Source organism: Anolis sagrei, chromosome 2 (assembly GCF_037176765.1).
Source record: "Anolis sagrei isolate rAnoSag1 chromosome 2, rAnoSag1.mat, whole genome shotgun sequence".
Taxonomy (NCBI): Eukaryota; Metazoa; Chordata; class Lepidosauria; order Squamata; family Dactyloidae; genus Anolis; species Anolis sagrei.
The window spans coordinates 32,294,694-32,314,510 of NC_090022.1; the positions used below are offsets into that span (position 1 = coordinate 32,294,694).

Genomic DNA, 19,817 nt, shown 5'->3' on the forward strand with positions numbered 1-19,817 from the left:
CTCTTAATGTGGAGTGAAGGTGGCTTGAAAATGGAGGAATGCACTTCAAGGCCTTAAATCAGAATAAACACACCTGGATACTCTGAATTAGGCTGCTAAATGTGCTTCAGCGCAGATAGGTGCAAACCACATCACTTGGCAAAACCAATGAAGGGAAAGGGCCTCATCTACACTGACACTATAATGTAGTTTTGAGACAACTCAAAACCATAGTGTGGATACTCCAAATTAGGATGCTAGATGCACTTCAGCGCAAATAGGTGCAAACCATATCGCCTGGCAACCCCCCCCCCCCCCATGAAGGGAAAAGGGCCTCATCTACACTGACACTATAATGTGGTTTTGAGAAAACTCAAAACGGGCTACTCCAAATCAGGCTGCTAGAGCACTTCAGTGCAAATAGGTGCAAACCACATCATTTGGCAAAACAGATGAAGTGAAAGAGTCCCATATACACTATAATGTGGTTTTGAGACAACTCAAACCCTCAGGTCAGCCCAATACATGCTGCCAGTGTGCATTGCAGCACACATTTAAGGGTATACAGCACATTAAAAATAGTCACAGGAAATTCTGACCAGCCAAATAATTCACTGCAACAGTGGATTCCAGATCCAGGTCAAATTATGTTGTAGACACCTGGCTCTGCTAGTTGGAGCACTGATGTGCATCTCTCCCAGAAATGGGAGAGAAAACCTTGCAAAGTGGTTTGGTGCCAGGTCCATGGTTAATGTAATCCCCCATCTGACCTCAAACCAGTTCCAGACATGTCAATCTAATCACCTTGTGCAGCAAAAGCAGGTCCTTTTGAACCAATCCCAAGCTGAATTATAGTGTCAGTGTAGAAGCACTCATCATCACCCACCTGACCTCATACAAGTTCCAGACCTGTCAGTGCAATCACCCACACAGCAAAACCAGTTCCAAGCTGCATCATAATGTCAGTAAAGATGAGCCCAAGGAGGAACCGTGAAACCAGATACTGCGGATCCTGGAACCAGCTTTCAGTTGACCTCTCCAGTGCATGTAAGTACCACCCAGGCTTGGCATATGGGCATGTGCATCTTGTGTAGATGTAGCCAGAGATACAGAGAAGGAGGGAACAGCATCACATGGTTCAAGAGCAAGAGAAGGCCCTTGTCCACTGGGATGTAGTGCTGCCCCCTTCATCTTCTTTTAGCTGGGCGGCCCAGTCCTGGTGAGCTCCTTGGTGGAGGACAGGGGGGCAGATGAGGGGTCATGGAGCTTCCGCACATGTTTCTTCAAGTCAAAGTTCCTGCAGAAGCCCTTTCCACAGGTGAGGCAGGTGAAGGGCTTCTTGTCGTTGTGCGTGTGCATGTGGAAGGTCAGGTTGTAGATCTGGTGGAAGGCCTTGTTGCAGATGGTGCACTTGTACTGCTTCTCTCCGCTGTGGGTCAGCTTGTGGTTTTTGTAGTTCCCTGTTGGGCAAGGAATATTTATTGTATTTATTGTTTTGACTTTTTTATAGGGACTCCAGATGGCTAACAATCACTATGACTCCATACAAATTAAAAATAGTGATAACAACATTATAAAAACCAATTTAACCCTTTGGGTCACTAAAACGGTTAAACATTCAAATATTAAAATTCATTAAAACACTACATCCATCCCAAAATGGCTATTGCACCATCTCCAACAGCCCAGCTCTTATCAGTCCAAAAATGCCAGAGGAACAAGCAGGGATGTGCCTATGTTGGGGAACCTGACCAGTTAAGGCAGTGTGAAACTAGTAGAAAGAAAGTCATTTTGCTGCGGGGATTATTAGAAGGAAGGAAGCCTTGGAAAACATTCAAGGCCTGGATGATGCTTCTACACACTATAGAGCAGTAGTTCTCAAGCTTCCTAATGCCCCGACCCCTCAATACAATTCCTCATGTTGTGGTGACCCACAACCATTAAATTATTTCCCTTGCTACTTCATAACTGTAATTTTGCTGTTGTTATGAATCATAATGTAAATATTTGATATGCAGGATGTATTCACTGGATCAAATTTGGAACAAATACCCGAGAAGCCCAAATTTGATTTTGTCATTTGGAGTTGTAGTTGCTGGAATTTATAGTTAACCTACAATAAAAAGAGCATTCTGAACACCAATGATGGAATGGAACCAAACTTGACACAAAGAACTCCCATGACCAACAAAAAATACTGGAAGGGTTTGGTGGGCGTTGAGCTTGAGTTTTGGAGTTGTAGTTCACCTACATCCAGAGAGCACTATGGACTCAAACAAAGATGAATCAGGACCAAACTTGGCACTAATACTCAATATGTCCAATGTGAACACTGGTGAAGTTTGGGGAAAATAGACCTTGACATTTGGGAGTTGTAGTTGTTGGGATTTATAGTTCACCTACAATCAAAGAACATTCTGAACCCCACCAATGATAGAATTGGGCCACACTTCCCACACAGAACCCTCATGACCAACAGAAAATTCTGTGTTTTATGATGGTCTTTGGTGACCCCACCCCCCAGGGGTCCAGACCCACAGGCTGAGAAAAGCTGCTATAGAATCTGGTTTTGACCCAGTTCCAGAATTCACAGAATCTTTATCCCAGCTCCCCACCACCCTAATACGCATATACAGGTTGCCTGAATGCACTTAATCAGCTTCACCATGGTTGCTGATGTGCATTAATGGCCCTTCTTGATAGACCCTATATCCCAGGATCTGATCCCAGGTTTTCTGTTTATCCCAGATTATCTGGCAGTATGGATTCATATAATCCAGTTAGAGCAAAAGACCTGGAATCAGATCCTGGGATATAGGGCCTATCAGGAAGGGCCCTTAGATCTCTATTTTGCAGAACTCCTCAAGGTATATTTATTAAAATGCATTGCAGCAGACTCTTAGTGTGCGCCATTTAAACAGTCCACTTTCAGACTGCCTGCATTACATTACATTAAATGTTCAGTGATGTGCTCTTAGGTTCCATCAACACTGATCAGGAATTCGGTTTTGAACCAGAATTTTAAAAAGTGAAGGTGACTGCATAGAAAAATCCTAGAACCAATCTGAGGCCACAGCACATTGGTGTGCATTAAGATTTTTCTTTCATGCAGTTTTGTGGGAATTTGATATTTGGCGGCTCCAGTTTGATGCTAGTTTTGATCTGGATGAAATGGTCAGTACAGATGACCATGAGCCCCTGGTGGTGCAATGGGTTAAACCAGTGTTTCTCAACCTGTGGGTCCCCAGATGTTTTTGGCCTTCAACTCCCAGAAATCCTAACAGCTGGTAAACTGGCTGGGATTTCTGGGAGTTGTAGGCCAAAAACATCTGGGGACCCCAGGTTGAGAACCACTGGGTTAAACCTTTGTGCCATCAGGACAGTGGTTGGAATCCTGGGAAGTGGGGTGAACTCCCATCTGTTCAGCTCCAGCTTCTCATGTGGGGACATAAGGGAAGCCTCCCACAGGATGTTAAAACATCCTGGCCTCCCCTGAGAAATGTCCTTGCAGAAGTCAGTTCTCTCACACAAAAAGTGACTTGCGGTTTCTCAAGTCACTCTTGACACAGGGCAACATCCTTGCGGACTGCCAGTTCTTTCACACCAGAAGCAGCTTCCCAAGTTGCTCCTGACACAAAGCAACATCCTTGTAGATGGCTAATTCTCTCACACCAGAAAAGACTTGCAGTTTCTCAAGTCACTCCTGACACAGAGCAACCTTCTTGCAGATGGCCAATTCTCTCACACTAGAAGAGACTTGCAGTTTCTCAAGTCACTCTTGACACAGGGCAACCTCCTTGCAGACTGCCAATTCTCTCACAGCAGAAGCAGTTTCTCAAGTTGCTCCTGACACAAAGCAACATCCTTGCAGATGACCAATTCTCTCATACCAGAAGAGACTTGCAGTTTTTCAAGTCACTCCTGACACAGGGCAACCTCCTTGCAGATGGCCAATTCTCTCACACCTGAAGTGACTTGCAGTTTCTCAAGTCGCTCCTGACACTAAAAAAGGCTCTTTAGGAGGTAGGTTTAGAATCTGGGAGAGGCCATGGAAAAGGAAGAGAGTGAGGAAGGGGGGGGGGGGATCCAACTAAAGTGGGGTCTTTCTCGGATCTCCACACGTCCGCAGGCACATTCCTTCTCTCTCTTATGCACACTCACACACACACAACCACAACCGCTGGCGCGCTGGCCTTCTGCGGCAAGCCTTCATTAGGAAGTGTCCTGCAAGGGACAGTCAAGAAGTTGTCAAACTCAGTCTGCGTCAAGGCCGAGGCAGCCGGCAACCGACGAATTAAAAAATTAGAGCCCGGGTCAGCGTCCTGACCCGGAGCAAATGGGAAACCCTGGATTAGGACCAAAAAAAAAAAAAAAGGGGGGGGGGAGGGAGTTGGGACACTTCTCCAGGAGAACCGTTTCTCTTTGGGCAAGCAAGGAAAGAAATAAGGAATTCATGCCAAAAAGTGGAAAGTGGAGTTTGACTTCTTCCCAACCAAAAAGAGGAATCTTTTCTAATTTATTCTCTAATTTGATCTCGAAAGGGAAGGATCCGGGAAGAACTTTAATTCCGTCCACTTAACCGACGCAACTGCTTAGTTCGCATCCTATTTCGACATAAAGAACTTGCAAAGCAAGTCTGGACGCTGAATTCGTTTGTTTTCGTTTGGCTTCTCCCTCCTGCTTCCAATCTCTCCGGCGCTCCCTCTCTCCCTTCTCTCCCTATTTCAACCCCTGCCGAGGATGGAAACCCAGGCGGCGCTTCACACCCGGAATACCTTTCTGGTGGAATCCTTTGCCGCAAAACTCACACACGAAAGGTTTGTAGCCCGCGTGGATCCGGATGTGCGTGTTCAGCGTGGAGCTCCGGTTGAACGCTTTCCCGCACTGGTTGCACTTGTGGGGCTTTTCCTGCAGCCAGGAAAGGAAGGAGCGTGGGAAGAAAGAAGGAGAAGGAAGAGAAAGAGAAGGCGGAGAAGGCGAAGGAAGAGGAGAAGGTAAAGGAGAAGCAGGAGGATGAGAAGAAGAAGAAGAGGGAGACGGAGGAGAAGGAGGTAAAGGAGAAGAACGAGGAGAAGGACATCGGAGGGGATGAGAAGGAGAAGAGGGAGACGGAGGAGAAGGAAAAGAAAAAGGAGAAGAATGAGAAGGAGACGAAGAAGGAAAGAGAGAAACAGGAGGAGGAGGAGGAGAGGCCACAGAGGGGAAGGAGGCAAAGTAGAAGGAAGAGTAATAAAGTAAGAGAAGGAGAAGAGGGAGACGGAGGAGAAGGAAAAGGAGAAGAATGAGGAGAAGGAGATAAAGGAGGAGGAGAAAGGGAAGAGGGAGATGAAGGAGAAGGAGAAGAACGAGGAGAAGAAGGAGGAGGAGAAGGAGAAGAGGGAGACGGAGGAGAAGGAAAAGGAGAAGGAGGAGAAGGAGAAGAGGGAGACGGAGGAGATGGAGGAGAAAGAAAAGGAGAAGAATGAAGAGAAGGAGATAAAGGAGGAGGAGAAAGGGAAGAGGGAGACGGAGGAGAAGGAAAAGGAGAAGAACGAGGAGAAAAAGAGATAAAGTAGGAGGGGGAGATAAAGGAGGAGGAGAAGAGGGAGACGGAGAAGAAGGAGGTAAAGGAGAAGAATAAGGAGAAGAATAAGGAGAAGGAGATCAAGGTGGAGAAGAAGAGGAAGACGGAGGAGAAGGAAAAGGAGAAGAATGAGGAGGAGAAGGAGATATTGTTTAAAGTTGGCCTTGGAGACTGCGCGTGACTATCCCAGTAGATCAACGCATGGAAACGGTCCTCGCGCCCTTGCCCCGCTTTCGTACCTGCGTGTGGATGATTTTGTGCCGGCAGAGCGTGCTGGCTTGGCGGAAGCCCTTCCCGCAGACTTTGCAGACGAAGGGCCGCGCTCCCGTGTGGACAGGCATGTGCCGGGTGAGGTTGTAATGCGCGTTGAAGACCTGCCGGGAGGAGAGACGTGCAAGAGCAGGACACTTGTGAGGCCCCGCCAAACCCAATCAAGAGGTCAAAGCAGGATACATGTTAATATTCATATTAACCCTCTAATAATAATAATAATAATAATAATAACTCTTGCCAAGAGCCAGAAACGGAGGCGAGGGGTATTTGAAAAACCGGACTCCGTTTCTCCAGGGTTTTTTTTTTTTTGACACGAAGATTAAAAACTTCAGCTCCCAACGACCCCTTGCTCCACCCCTCCCCGTTTGTCAAAGAACTGCAACGACCCAAATCCTAGTGTTTGCCCCAAACAGAGTAAACCTACTCAAACCCAGAGGACATGCTTCTCAGCAACGAGCTTACGGGGTCCACTCTACTCGGAGCGAAGCAACAGGATTCCAGCTGCTAAACAACAACTACCACAACTACAACCACAACAGCAGGAACTACAGAAAAATCACTGGCGATGTCCTCTCCTTGTCCTTGTAGACTGAGCCAATTGGAGGTTAACCAACAGAAAACCGGCTGTTGTTGTTGTTGTTGTTGTTGTTGTTATTATTATTATTATATAATCGGTAGTTCCTGGCGATTTCCTCCCCCTCTCCTTGAAGACTACGCCTGTTAAGTCGAAGGGTCTTCTCTACAGGGCGAGAACCAACATAATTTCTGTTGTTATTATTATTATTATTAATAATAATATATTATTATGATGATTCTAATAATTCGCGTCAGGAGTGACTGCAAGTTCCTTCTGGTGTGAGAGAATCGGCTGTCTGCAAGTTGCCCAGGGGACGCCGGGATGTTTTGATGTTTTAGCATCCTTGACAGAGTCTTCTCTCATGTCCCGCATGGGGAGCTGGAGCTGACAGAGGGAGCTAATCCGTGTTCTCTCCCCTCCCCCTACACACACACATATTCGAAACTCTGACCTGTCGGTCTTCAGTCCTGCTGGCACAAGGGTTTAACACATTGCACCATGGGGGCTCCTATAATAATGATGATGATGATGATGATGATAATTTTTCGTGTCAGGAGTGACTGCAAATTCCTTCTGGTGTGAGAGAATTGGCCGTCTGTAAGGACGTTGCCCAGGGGACGCCGGGATGTTTTGATGTTTTAGCATCTTTGATGGGGTGCTGGAGCTGACAGAGGGAGCTCATCCGTGTTCTCCCCCCCCCCCCTTACACACACACACACATTCGAAACTCTGGTCTGTCGGTCTTCAGTCCTGCTGGCACAAGGGTTTAACCCATTGCACCATGGGGGCTCCTATAATATTATTATTATTATTATTATTATTATTATTATTATTATTATTATTGAATAATTGAAGAGAAACAACTGGAAAAGCTGACACGATATGAGGATTTAAAGACCGAACTGCAAAGACTCTGGCACAAACCAGTCAAGGTTGTCCTAGGGGTGATGGGCACTCTGGGTGCAGTGCCTCATGACCTTGGCCTGCACTTAAACACAATCCAGCGCTGACAAAATTACCATTTGCCAGTTGCAGAAGACCGCCTTACTGGGATCTGCACACATTATTCGCGGATACATTGGATCACACGTTGGGAAGTGTCCGACGTGTGATCCAATACAACAGCCAGCAGAGTGATCTTGTTTGCTGTGGACTCATCTTGTTGTGTTTCTGATAATAATAATAATAATAATAATAATAATAATAATAATAATAATAATAATAATAATAATGGGCCGTGGGTACTAATGACCTCCTCCTGTCCACGAGGCTTGTGTCATTTACGGACCCAGAGTGCATCTACATTGTAAAATCAATGCATTTGGGAACCACTTTAATTGACCTGGCTCAATGCTCTGGAGTCATGGGGGAAGACTGAGTAAATACAGCCGGGGGTCCCCTGGGCCACCTCTCTTGTAAACGGCTAATCTTTCCAACCCAAAAGCGTTGCTTTGCAACATTTATGCGATACTTTTTGACACGAAATTCTAATAATGGGAGTTGTAATTTTACAAACTCCTCCGCCTTCTCTGCCAAAGGCGCCGCACCAAACTGGATTAATTCCACAGTGTAGATGCGGTCGTGGAGGAATCCGGAGGGACAATTTCAGGGAGACGGACTTCTCAGTTTCCAAACTTTTCCCATTTCTGTGGAGATGGAGCCGGGGTACCAATTCCCCAGGTATCTCGGCTCCATCTCCACGGAAATGGGAAGAGTTGGGAGACTGGGAAGAAGGAGCGGCTTAGACAAGAAGGCCGTTTTTCTTTTTTTGCTCTGGAGCCTAGGACGCGATGGAGCAATGGACTTAAATGGAAGGAGAAAAGAAAACCCAACTAAACATTAGTATTGAAGAACTTCCTGACAGAAACTGCTGTTTGGTATCGGTAGTGAAATAAGAAGCCTGGTCACTGGTAGAGTCTCCTTCTCTGGAATTTTTCAAAGGCCGGAAGGCCATCTGTCAGGAGTGCTTTGACTGTGTCTTCCTGCCTGCCAAAACGGGGGTGGCCAACGCTGCGATTCTATGATGATTTTAGGAGTGTTGAGGTCGACCTTTGGTATATGCTTTATCTGTTTTAACCATGCTGAAGTCTGTCTGGAGTCACCAAAGAGTGGTGAGCAACAAAGAAATGCATTATATTTCTACTATTGTACTACTACTATTATGATTTGAAGCACAACAAGATTAATACATAAGATCACTATGCTGGCTTTTGTGTTTGATCACACCTGGAACACTTCCCAAGTGCCCGAGTAAGATCGCCTTTTGCAGCTGACAGATGGTGGTTTTGTCAGCACGGATTGTTTTTAAGTGCAGGCCAAGGTCTTGTGGCACTGCACCCAGTATGCCGATCACCACTGGGGCCACCTTGATTGGCTTGTGCCAGAGTCTTTGCAGTTCGATCTTTAGATCCTCAAATCGTGTCAGCTTTTCCAGTTGTTTTTCGTCAATTCTGCTTTCATTATTATTATTATTATTATTATTATTATTATTATTATTTTATGAATGCCCGAAGAAAGCAAAGCAGGCGTCATTTGGGATATTTCTTTCCTCCTTTCCTTCCTCCTTCCTCTTGATCCTCCTCCTCTAGTAACAATAGTAATTAATTATTTAATTTAATTTAATTTATTATTATTATTATTATTATTATTATTATTATTATTATTATACGAATGCCCCAAGGTAAGCAAAGCAGGGGTCCTGTGGGATGCTTCTTTCCTCCTTGTCTGGTTCCTTCCTCTTGATCCTCCTCCTCCTCCTCCAATAATAATAATATTTTATTATTGTTGTTGTTATTATATGAATACCCCCGAGGAAAGCAAAGCAAGGGATGCTGCTTTCCTTCTTTCCTTCCTCTTGATCCTCCTCCTCCTCTTCCTCTAATAATAATAATAATAATGATAATAATAATAATAATAAATTAATTTTAATTATTATTGTTGCTGCTATTATATAAATGCCCCGAGGAAAGCAAAGCAGGGGTCATTTGGGATGCTTCTTTCCTCCTTTCCATGCCCCTCCCTTTTGATCCTCTTCCTCCTCCTCTAATAATAATAATAATAATAATAATAATAATAGTTATTATATGAATGCCCCGAGAAAAACAAAGCGGGGGGGGGGGTCCTTTGGGATGTTTCTTTCCTCCTTTCCTTCTTCCTTCCTCTTGATCCTCCTCCTCCTCCTCTAATAATAAATAATAATAATAATAATAATAATAATATGAATGCCCCGAGGAAAGCAAAGCAGGGGTCCTTTGGGATGCTCTCCCCCACTCCCTTTCCTTCCCCCTCCCTCTTGGTCCTCCTCCTCCTCCTCCTCCTGCTCTTGCTTACCTTCCCGCAGACTTCGCAGGTGAAGTTTTTGGGCTTCCCGTCGGGCGCGCCCCCTCCTCCTCCTGCTGCTGCTCCTGCTCCTCCGACGGCGCTCCCGAGGCCTCCGAGCTTGCCGGGGTGGCCCTTGAGCCTCTCTCCGCCCAGGTTCTCCTTCATGACTTGGTCCAGCTGCCCCGGGAGGCGCTCTTTGTGGGGATAATGGGCGTTGGGGTACTTCTCGGGCAAGGAAGGCGGCGGAGGAGGCGGGGGCGGGGGCGGCGGCGGCGGCGGGGCCAAGGCCGCCAGTTTGGCATTTTCCAGCAGGAAGAGTTTCTGGTGCGCGGAAAGCGCGGCGGCGGCGGCGGCTGCGGCGGCGGCGGCGGCACTTTGGGGATGGAGCAGCCCCGAGGTGAAGAGCAGCTCCGAGGGCGGGTAGGAGGAGGCCTCCAAGTAGTTGAAGTAGTAGAGGCTGGAGCCGTTGGCCGGCGCGGAGAGGCTCTGGTGGATGACCTGAGGCTTGATGACGCGCGGAGGGGGCAGCGGAGGAGGGAGGTGGTGGTGGTGGTGGTGGTGCCGGTGGGGGTGGTGGTGGGCATGGGGGTGAGGGTCTTTACAGCACAGGCCTTTGCAGAAGCCCCCGCCGCCGCCGCCCAGCGCGGAGGAGCCGCAGCTTCGGAGGCTGCTCTTCCACAACTCGGAGTAGTTCAGCAAGGCCTTGGAGGGCGGCGGGTCGTAGCCCGGGAGGGGCACCACGCAGGGCAGAGGAGGGCCCAGGCCCAGCAGCTTCTTGGGCGGCAGGAGCGGAGGAGAAGGGCCGGGGCCTGGACGGGCCTCGAAGGCGGGCGCGGGGGGAGGAGGAGAAGGCGGCTGCGAAGAGACAGCCACGGGCCCGGATCCGGATCCCACTCCTCCTCCTCCTCCTGCCGCCGCCGCCACCGCCGCCGCCGCCGAGCTCTTGGCCATGATCCTCTCGATGGAGAAGGCCAGCGTCTTGGACGGGTTGGACGACGAGGAAGAAGACGAGGAGGAGGAGGAGGAAGAGGAGGAAGAGGCCGCGCTGCGGACCGAGCAGGCCGAGTGCAGGACCGTCTCCAGAGAGGCCGAGGAGGCCATCTCGCCTGGAAGAGGAAGAAGGAGGAGAAGGAGAAGGAGAAGGGGAAGAGAAGCCCACTCAAAACCCCCACAAGGAAGGGAAGGGGAAGAAGAAAGGGACGGAGAAAAAGAAGGGGATGAGGAAGACGAGCCCACCCAAAATCCCCCTCATCGGACCCTCAAGGAAGGGAAGTGGAAGGGATGAAGGGGAAGAAGAAAGGGAAGGAGAGAAAGGAGAAGGAGAAGAGCCCACCCAAAATCCCCCTCATCGGGCCCTCAAGGAAGGGAAGTGGACGGGATGAAGTGAATTAAGAAAAGTAAGGAGAAAAAGAAGGAGAAGGAGAAGAGGAAGACGAGCCCACCCAAAATTCCCTTCCCCGGACCCTCAAGGGAGGGAAGTGGAAAGGATGAAGGGAAAGGAGAAAGGGAAGGAGAAGAGGAAGAAAACGGAGAAGGAGAAAGAGGAAAAGAGGAAGGGAAATGGAGAGGATGAAGGAGAAAAAGAAAGGGAAGGAAAAGAGGAAGAAAAAGGAGAAGGAAGAAAAGAGGAAGACAATGCGCCTCAGTCCACCCAGGACCCCCCTCACCGGCCCCTCACGGAAGGGAAGTAGAGAAGGAGAAAGGGAAGGAAAAGGAAAACGAGAAGGAGGAAAAGAGGAAGCGAAGGCGCCTCAACCCACCTAGGACTCCCCTCACCAGCCCTCTCAAGGAAGGGAAATGGAGGGGATGGAGGGGAAGGAGAAAGAGAAGGAGAAGAGAAAGAAAAAGGAGAAGAAGGAGAAGAGGAAGATAAACCCACCCAGGACCCCTTTCACCGGCCATCAAGGAAGGGGAGGGGATGAAGGGGAATGGAGAAAGAGAAGGAGAAGAGGAAAAAATAGGGGAAGGGTAAAAAGAGGAAGAGAAAGAGCCTCAGCCCACTCAAGGAAGAAGAGGAACGGGAAGGAGAAGAGGAAGAAAAAGGAGAAGGAGAAGGAGAAGAGGAAGACAAGCCCACCCAGGACTCTCAAGGAAAGGAAGTGGAGGGGAAGAGGAAGAAGGAAGGGTCACTCCAGCCCTCCAATAGTAATCACATTGGGAGGAAGTTTAGGAAAGGGATAAGGAAGAGGCCCCAAATACACTATGCGACACAGTTTTCGTTCCTGGGTTATCAGTCGTTTCCTAACTGGTTCTATCATTACAAACATGGACAAAGTTTACTGAATTGCAACCCGCAGCACATTTTTGCTGTAGCTTTTCGAGGAATAATTGCATATCTCCTCAACGAATTCGATATAGTTTGCGGCAGCCACAAAATACAACGGATTTCTGGAGTATAGTAACTACTTTCAAAGTAAGTACCGCACAATTAAAGAGGAAAGAACACTTTTAAACAAGGAACCGATCCCCCCCCCCCAACTGTTGTTACTTAGTGATATTGGGGAAAGGGGAGTAGGAAGGAAAGGGGAAACCCTCCCCTTCCCCCTCCACCGACTCTCCAAAATTTAAATTTGGGGAGAGTTAGGGAAGGGGGAGAAGGGAGGGAAGGGGCCCCACTCCCAAACAAGCCCCTGAATATATTTGTGGGGAAGTTCAAGAGGGAAGGAGGGAAGCTCTTCATTTGGGGAGTGGGTGCAGTTGGGGAAAGAAGGAGGCTTAGGGAGAGAAGGACTTTCCTAAACGGAAATATTAATACATTTTAAAGTGGGGGGAGTTTGGGAAAGGGGAAAGGGGAGAATGAAAGGGGGGGGGGGTTAGGAAAGAAATGACTCCCGCGCCTTTCCGGAAAAAAATTAATTACATTGGGGCGGGGGAATGGGGGGATTTAGGGGAAGGGGGAAGGGGACCCACCCCTCTCTCCCAAACAAAACGAAAAAATAATAAATGTGCGGAGAGAGTGTTAATGGATAAGGAAGGGAAAGGAGGAATGAGGACCTAAATGCCTATTCAGTCAAAGTATTGAAAAATTTGGGGGGAGGGAGAGTGGGAAGCAGACCCACTCGCCTTTCCTAAACCAAACAATATCGATCAATTTGGGGAATGACTTGAAAATCTGCAGAAACTGCAAGTCGCTTCTGGTGTGAGAGAATTGGCCGTCTGCAGGGTCGTTGCCCAAGGGACGTCCCGATTCTGTGGGAGGCTTCTCTCGTGTTCCCGCAATGAGAAGCTGGAGTTGACAGACGGGAGCTCACCCTGCTCCCCGGATTCCAACCTTTCGGTCAGCAGTCCTGCGGGCACAAGGATTTCACCCATTGCGCCAGGGGGACTGTTGCAAGGGGGATGAAGTTGCAAGAAAGGGGGAGCCAAGAAAGCCATATAAACCCACCTGCCTCTCCGAAAGAAAATAATAAATTTGAGAGAAGGGGGGGGGGGAAGGAAGGGGACTCATCCGCCTCGTCCAAACAAAAATATTAATACATTTGGTGAGGGAGGGGAGCTCGGGAAGAGGACTCAACGGCCACTCTAACAGATAATAATAATAATAATAATAATAATAATAATAATAATAATAATAATAATAATTCCTAGACACTTAGGGAGTGTCCAGCGTGTGATCCAATACAACAGCCGGCAGAGTGATGCTGTAGACTCATCTTGTTGTGTTTCTATTATTATTATTATTATTATTATTATTATTATTATTATTATTATATCACACAGTCCTAGACGCTTGGGAAGTGATTTTGTGATACGAAATCCAGCATGTAGATCTCTCTTGCTGTGACATACTGTGCTTTTGTGTCAGAATAATAATAATAATAATAATAATAATAATAATAATAATAATAATAATAAATTTGGGAGAAGAGGGGAAGAGCATGCAAAACCAAGGTACCAATGAGTTTGGGTTGACGAGAACGAAGTTGGGAAAGGGGACCTCCCAAAGCCTCTCCAAAGCAAAAATATTAATACAATGAGAGGAAGTTGGTGAAAGAAGAAAGGAAGGAAGGAAGGAGAGAGAGAGAGAGAGAGAGAGAGAGAGAGAGAGAAAGGAGATCCATGGCTGGACACAGGAGAAGGGAGGGAAAAGGGACCCAAAAACCCAAACAAGTTGGGGAAGGGACTCTCCAAAACGAAAATCCGAATCAATTTGGAGGGAAGCTGGGGAAGGAAAGGAGGAAAAGGCAAGAGACCCACTTGCTCCTTTCTCCGAAAGGCAAATGTGGGGAGGAGGTGCAGTTGGGAAAGGGAGGGAAAGGGGACCAAAAAACCCAAACAAGTTGGGGAAGGGATGGGGGAAGAAGGGGGAGTCGCCTCTCCAAAACGAAAATCCGAATCAGTTTGGAGGGAAGTTGGGGAAGGAAGGAAGGAAGGCAAGGGAGACCCACTTGCTTCTTTCTCCGAAGGGCAAATGTGGGGAAGAGGTGCAGTTGGGGAAGGGAGGGAAAGGGGACCCGCTCTCCCGCCTTTCTCAAACGAAATATCCATACATTTTGGGGAGAAAGGAAGGTGAAGTCGGGGCAAAAGGAGGGAAAGGGGGCGAGCCACCCACGGCACCTCACCTACCTCTCGGGAAGCGCCAAGGCTTAGGAGGCGAGTCTCAGTCCAGTCAGCCTTCCCGACGAGAGGAGAGCAATCCATTTAAGGCGCATCTCTCTCTCTCTCTCTCTCTCTCTCTCTCTTTCCCCCCTTTTCCCTCTCTCTCTCTCTCTCTCTCCCTCCAAAGCCAGCCTCTCCTCCTCCCCATTGACATTCAAATGAGCCCCGCGCGCGAGCGAGAGAGAGACCAGATTGCAGCTCAGGAAAGAAAGAAAGGAAGGAAGGAAGGAAGGAAGGAAAGAAAAGAAAAGAAGGGCGCGAAGGAAGCAAAGTAACCGGCGTCCAGTGGGGACTGGGGTAGCCTTTAGGGTGGGGTTAACCCTCCCCCCTCCTCGTCCCTTGAGGGGTGTGAGAATAAGTACCGAAAAGAGAAGAAAGGGCTTACCTTTGGGGCGCGCTGTCAGACGGGGCTTCCCCAGCGCTGCGCCGGATCCCGGTCGTTTACATGGAAAGCGGGCGTCACATGGAGTCCCTGGGAGCAGAATGACAGGGGATTTTGGCCACCGAGGAGTGGGAGGGAGGGAGGGGGGAGGGAAAGAGGGAGGGATGGACGAGAGAGAGAGAGAGAGAGAGAGAGAAAGGAAAGAGAGAAGAGAGGGTTTCCTTCCCCAGCCGAATGTTCAACTCTGGAGGGATTGAGAGGAGGAGGAGGAAGAAAGAAAGAAAGAAAGAGAGAGAGAGAAAAAGAAAGAAAGGAGAGCCCCCTCCCTCTGTGTTTCCCAGTTTGAGCCTTTAGTGGTGTGTGTGCGTGTGTCTTTTTTGGGCGGGGAATGGGTTTCGCGTGGGGTGAAGAAAAAAAAAGCACCAAGAAGCCGAGTTTATTTGTATGTACGAGGGAAGGAATAAATCAATGCAGGCTTCCATGGCCGGAATGACTGGGCTGTTGTGAGTTTTCAGGGCTGTATGGCCATGTTCCAGAAGCATTCTCTCTTGACGTTTCGCCTGCATCTATGGCAAGCATCCTCAGAAGTTGTGAGGTCTGTTAGGGTTTATATATCTGTGGAATAATGCCCAGGGTGGGAGAAAGAACTCTAGTCTGTTGGAGTTACGTGTAGATGTTTCAATTGGCCACCTTGATTAGCATTGAATGGCCCAGCAGTTTCAAGGTCTGGCTTCTTATTGCCTTTGTTGGGAGGTGATTAGCTGGCCCTGATTGTTTTTTGTCCCTAGGAAGGGGAGAGAGAGGGAGTTGGAAGGAATGAAAGCCGCCTTTTCCTTCCTTGGCTTTGGGCAACGCGTCCTCCATCAGATCCCTTGCACAAGCCAGCCGGGAAGATCAAGTGACAGTGGGTTGGGGTTTGCTCTCTCTCTCTCTCGTCCTGACACCCCGAGGGCCGTTTCAAACGACTGCCTGGTCCCTTTAATGAGGTCTCCGGATTCAACTCGGGGGGCGTCTTTGGCTGGAAGCGCCCAACGCGCTTTCTCTCCTTCTCTCTCTCGACATCGGCCAAAAGACCAACGGATCCGTTTCAGGCAAACACACGGAGTAAACAAACAAACAAACAAACAAACAAGCAGACAGACATCTCTGAGTGGGGGAGGGGGAGTTTTGAAAAAAACAAAACCAGAACACCCCAAATCTTGCTTCCACACAAACCTGGACCCAAACTTCCTTTCAGATTTGGAAGGATCTGAGGCCGGGTTTTCTTCCTCCTCCTCCTCTTCCTCCTCTTTTCTCTGCTCCTGTCTTTCTTTTCCCGCTTCCTCACACCCTTTGTTGTGCGGTTTTTCTCTTCTAGAAGGGCGTTTGAATATGACCACCAAACCACGGGAGATGGTTTGGGTAGGTAGAAGGGCGAGAGAGCACAGAATCCAGAGGACCTTCCCAAAAACACAATTATCCATCCTGGGCTCTGAATGATAACCCTGAAGGCCAGAGGGTGGTTGACCTCGGCCGAGCCACACTCTCTCAGCCTCACAGGGAGGCGAAGGCAACGAAATCTGGGAAGGAAAACCCTCTGACTGGCCCGCTTGAACAAACGGCTGGAAAGAGTGTCACAGCCAGACCCCGCAGAGCTGGTCCATTTTTCAACCTGCCGCACTGGATCTCGATTTTGTGTTGTCAAAGGGCGGTTTATGGGCAACTTGGGCCGGAGTGAGATCCCGTCGCAGTAGTTCTCGCTAAAGGAGGAATGCTTTCCTTCCTTCTTTACTTTTCCTTCCTTCCTTCTCTTTCCTTTATCACCTTCCTTTTCCTTGCTTCCCTCCTCCTCTCCCTTTTCTTTTCTCCTTTCGTTTCCTTCCTTCCTTTCACCTCTCCTTTTCCTCCCTCCCTCTTCCTTCCTTCCTTCTTTCCCTTCCTTCTATTTCTTTTCTACCTTACTTTTCCTTCCTATCTTCCCCTCTCTTTTCTCCTTCTGTTTCTTTCCTTCTTTCCTTCCTCCCCTACTTCTACCTTCCTTCTTCTACCTTCCTTCTTACCCTCCCTCCCCTCCTTCCTTCCTTCCTTTCTACTTTCCTTTTCCTTCCCTTCCTTCCTCTCTCCCTTTTTTCATTCCGTTTCCTTCATTTCTCCCCTCCTTTCCCTTCCTCCTTCTACCTTCCTTTCTTCTCTTTCCTTTCTTTCTTCCTTTTCCTTCCTTTTTCCTCCCTCTTTTCTTTCCGCCATCGATTTCCTTTCTCCCCTCCCTTTCCTTCCTCCTACTACCTTCCTTCCTTCCTTCCCTCCCTCCTTGCTTTCTGTTTTCCTTCCTTAACTTTCTTCCTTTTCGTTTTCCTTCCCTTTCCTTTCTCATTCCCCTTTCCTTCCTTTCTCTTCTTCTTTTCCTTCTTCCTTATACCTTCCTTCCTTCCTGTTCTTTCCTTTCTCTCCACTCTCCCTGTTCTACTCCCTTCCTCCCTCCCCTTTCCTTCCGTCTTCATTTTCCTTCATTATCTTCCTTCCTTTCCATTCTTCCTTCCTTCCTTCCTTCCCTCCCTCCCCCCCTCCCCCCCTTCCCCTCACTCCACAGTTTTTCGAGGTGTCTCCTCCGCCTTGGGCCACCAAAGCAGAGTCGCTATCCACTTTCCAAGGCGGGCTTATCTGGAAGGAGATCCCTTCCACTGCTGGACACTTTCTCCCAGGGAAATCCATCGCGGTGCCTTGAAGGGCTGCCATTCGATCTGCCGTGGGGTGCATCTGCCCTGTAGAATTAATGCCGTTTGGCACCCATTTAACTGCCACGGCCCAAAGCTATGGCATCACAGCATTTGTCGTTTGGCGAGGCACCGGGAAGGTTCAAGACCTTGTAAAACTACACTTTCCGGGATTCCATAGCACTGAACCAGGGCAGTTCAAACGGCATCAATTCTACAATGTCCACGCACCTCTGGGGACAACAACAAAAAAAAAACCCCCGTGGAAGTGTTCGATGGGCCTCCAGACTGTAGGCACTGTCGGTCATACCGTTGGGCAGCGAATGGCTTATTTCCATAGACCAGAAGAAAGGTCGAGAGGGGATCAAATCCCCCCACCCCCACGAAAGGCCCGAAATCCTTCCCGCTGAGATCGTTACGCAGAATGGCAGAACAGAACCACGGATTGGGCGTCGAGCTGCCCTTTTGGGAAACCTAAGCCAGTCACACTTTGGGCTTCTAGGAATTGGAGGGGGGGGGGGAAGGACTAGGTAGGCAAAGAGGTGGGGATTTACGGAGAGACCTTTAGTCTGTTGCTGTAGCTTTTCCCAGAGGGAGAGGGCTTTCCTCTCTTCCTTTTCCTACGCACCTTCTTCCCCTCCTTTTTCTTTCCCGCTTTCCCTTCCTCCTTTTCTTCCATCCCTCCTTCTTTCCCTCCCTCCTTCTTTCCTTCCCTTTCCGCCTTTCCTCCTTCCCTTCCTTCCTTTCCATCTCTCCCTTTCTTCTTCTCCCCCTTATCTCTCTTTCCTCCTTCCCTTCCTTCTTACTCCCCTCCCTCCTTCTTTCCTTCCTTAGCTTCTTCCCCTCCCCTCCCTCCCTCCCCTCCCTCCCTCCGTTTTCTCACTTTCCTTCTTTTTCCTTTCCCCCTTTCTTCCTCCATTCCCCTCTCTTTCCTTTTCTTTTCTGGGTGGCCATCTGTCAGGGGTGCTTGGAATGAGGTTTTCCTACTTCTTGGAAGAAGGGGTTGGACTGGATGGCCCACGAGGTCTCTTTCAACTCTATGATTCTATTATTCCTTTCCTTTTCTGGATGGCCATCTGTCGGGGTTCTTGGAACTGGATTTTCCTGCTTCTTGGCAGAATGAAGTTGGACTGGATGGCCCACGAAATCTCTTCCAACTTTAGGATTCTATAATTCTATGATTCCTTTCATTTCCCCTTTCCGTTCCTTTCCTTCTATTCCTTTTCCTCCCTCCCTTTCTTCAGCCATCCCCTCCCTCTCTCCTTCCTCCTTTCCTTCCCTCCTTCCTTTTCCCTCCCTTCCCTTCTTTCTCTCTCTCCGCCCTCCTTTCCCTTCCTTCTTCGGATCCTCCATTGTAAACAAAGATAATGAATTGGCTGTATGTATCAGGTCCTTCTCTGAGCTCTTCTTGGGGTTCAATGAAGGGAAGGAGGGGGTCACCGCAGGTGAGTTTTTAGTGATGCAAATTGCACCTCTAGAACCCTCCCCTTCGAGGATCCCCAAAAAGCAGACTTACTACAAGGCCGACCACTGCTGACCCCTTTTCTAGATAGTTTCTAGAAAGTCTGGCTGGTTGCTGCCTGGGGAATCATTTGTTGGGAGGTGATTAGCTGGCCCTGGGTGTTTCACGTCAGGAATTCCCCTGTTTTTGAGTGTTCCTCTTTATTTACTCTCCCGTTTTTAGAGTTTTTTTTTAAAAAAAATACTGGTAGCCAGATTTTGTTCATTTTCATGGTTTCTTCCTTTCTGTTGAAATTGGTCAGATGCTTGTGGATGTCAATGGCTTCTCTGTGTAGTCTGACGTGGTGGTTGTTAGCGTGGTCCAGCATTTCTCTATTCTCAAATAATATGCTGTGTCCAGGCTTGTTTGAAGCTACAAGGCAACTGAATGCTAATCAAAGTGGCCAATTGCAACATTCACCCTTGCCTCAAGCAGACAAGAGTTCTTTCTCCCACTCTGGACATCCACAGATATATAAGCCTCACTTGCCTCTTTTCCAACAGACCTCACAACCTCTGAAGATGCCTGCCATAGATGTGGGTGAAACGTCAGGAGAGAATGCTTCTGAGTTTGAAGCCAGTTCGAATATTGAAGCCAGCCCGGGTTGGAGTGAGCTTCCAGCCATTAGTCTAGCTTGCTGTTGACCTATGCAGCTGAAAAGACAGTTGCATCTGTCAAGTAGGAAATTTAGGTACCACTTTATACAGGGAGGCTAATTTAATTAATTTTGTTGTTGTTCATTCATTCAGTCATTTCCGACTCTTCATGATTGCATGGACCAGTCCATGCCAGAGCTCCTTGTCGGCCATCACCACCCCCAGCTCCTTCAAGGTTAATCCAGTCACTTCAAGGATGCCATCCATCCATCTTCTTGCCCTTGGTCGGCCCCTCTTCCTTTTTCCTTCCATTTCCCCCAGCATAATCGTCTT

At 48.4% G+C, this 19,817-nt stretch overlaps 1 protein-coding gene across 2 annotated transcripts; it reads right to left on the bottom strand.

The window, feature by feature from the left end:
- Positions 1-291: 291 nt before the first annotated feature.
- FEZF2 (FEZ family zinc finger 2) lies at positions 292-14,976 on the bottom strand. 2 transcript variants are annotated; one of them, XM_060766451.2, is made up of 5 exons: positions 14,698-14,976; positions 9,723-10,819; positions 5,782-5,916; positions 4,755-4,887; positions 292-1,439 (listed from the first exon to the last, which is right to left on the bottom strand). In XM_060766451.2, the coding sequence occupies exons 2-5, from the start codon at positions 10,812-10,814 to the stop codon at positions 1,177-1,179; spliced, it is 1,623 nt and encodes a 540-aa protein (XP_060622434.2). In that variant the 5' UTR covers positions 10,815-10,819; positions 14,698-14,976; the 3' UTR covers positions 292-1,176. The 2 variants fall into 2 exon arrangements, with proteins under 2 accessions (XP_060622434.2, XP_060622433.2); XM_060766450.2 differs by lacking the exon at positions 14,698-14,976 and adding an exon at positions 14,280-14,384.
- Positions 14,977-19,817: the final 4,841 nt, after the last annotated feature.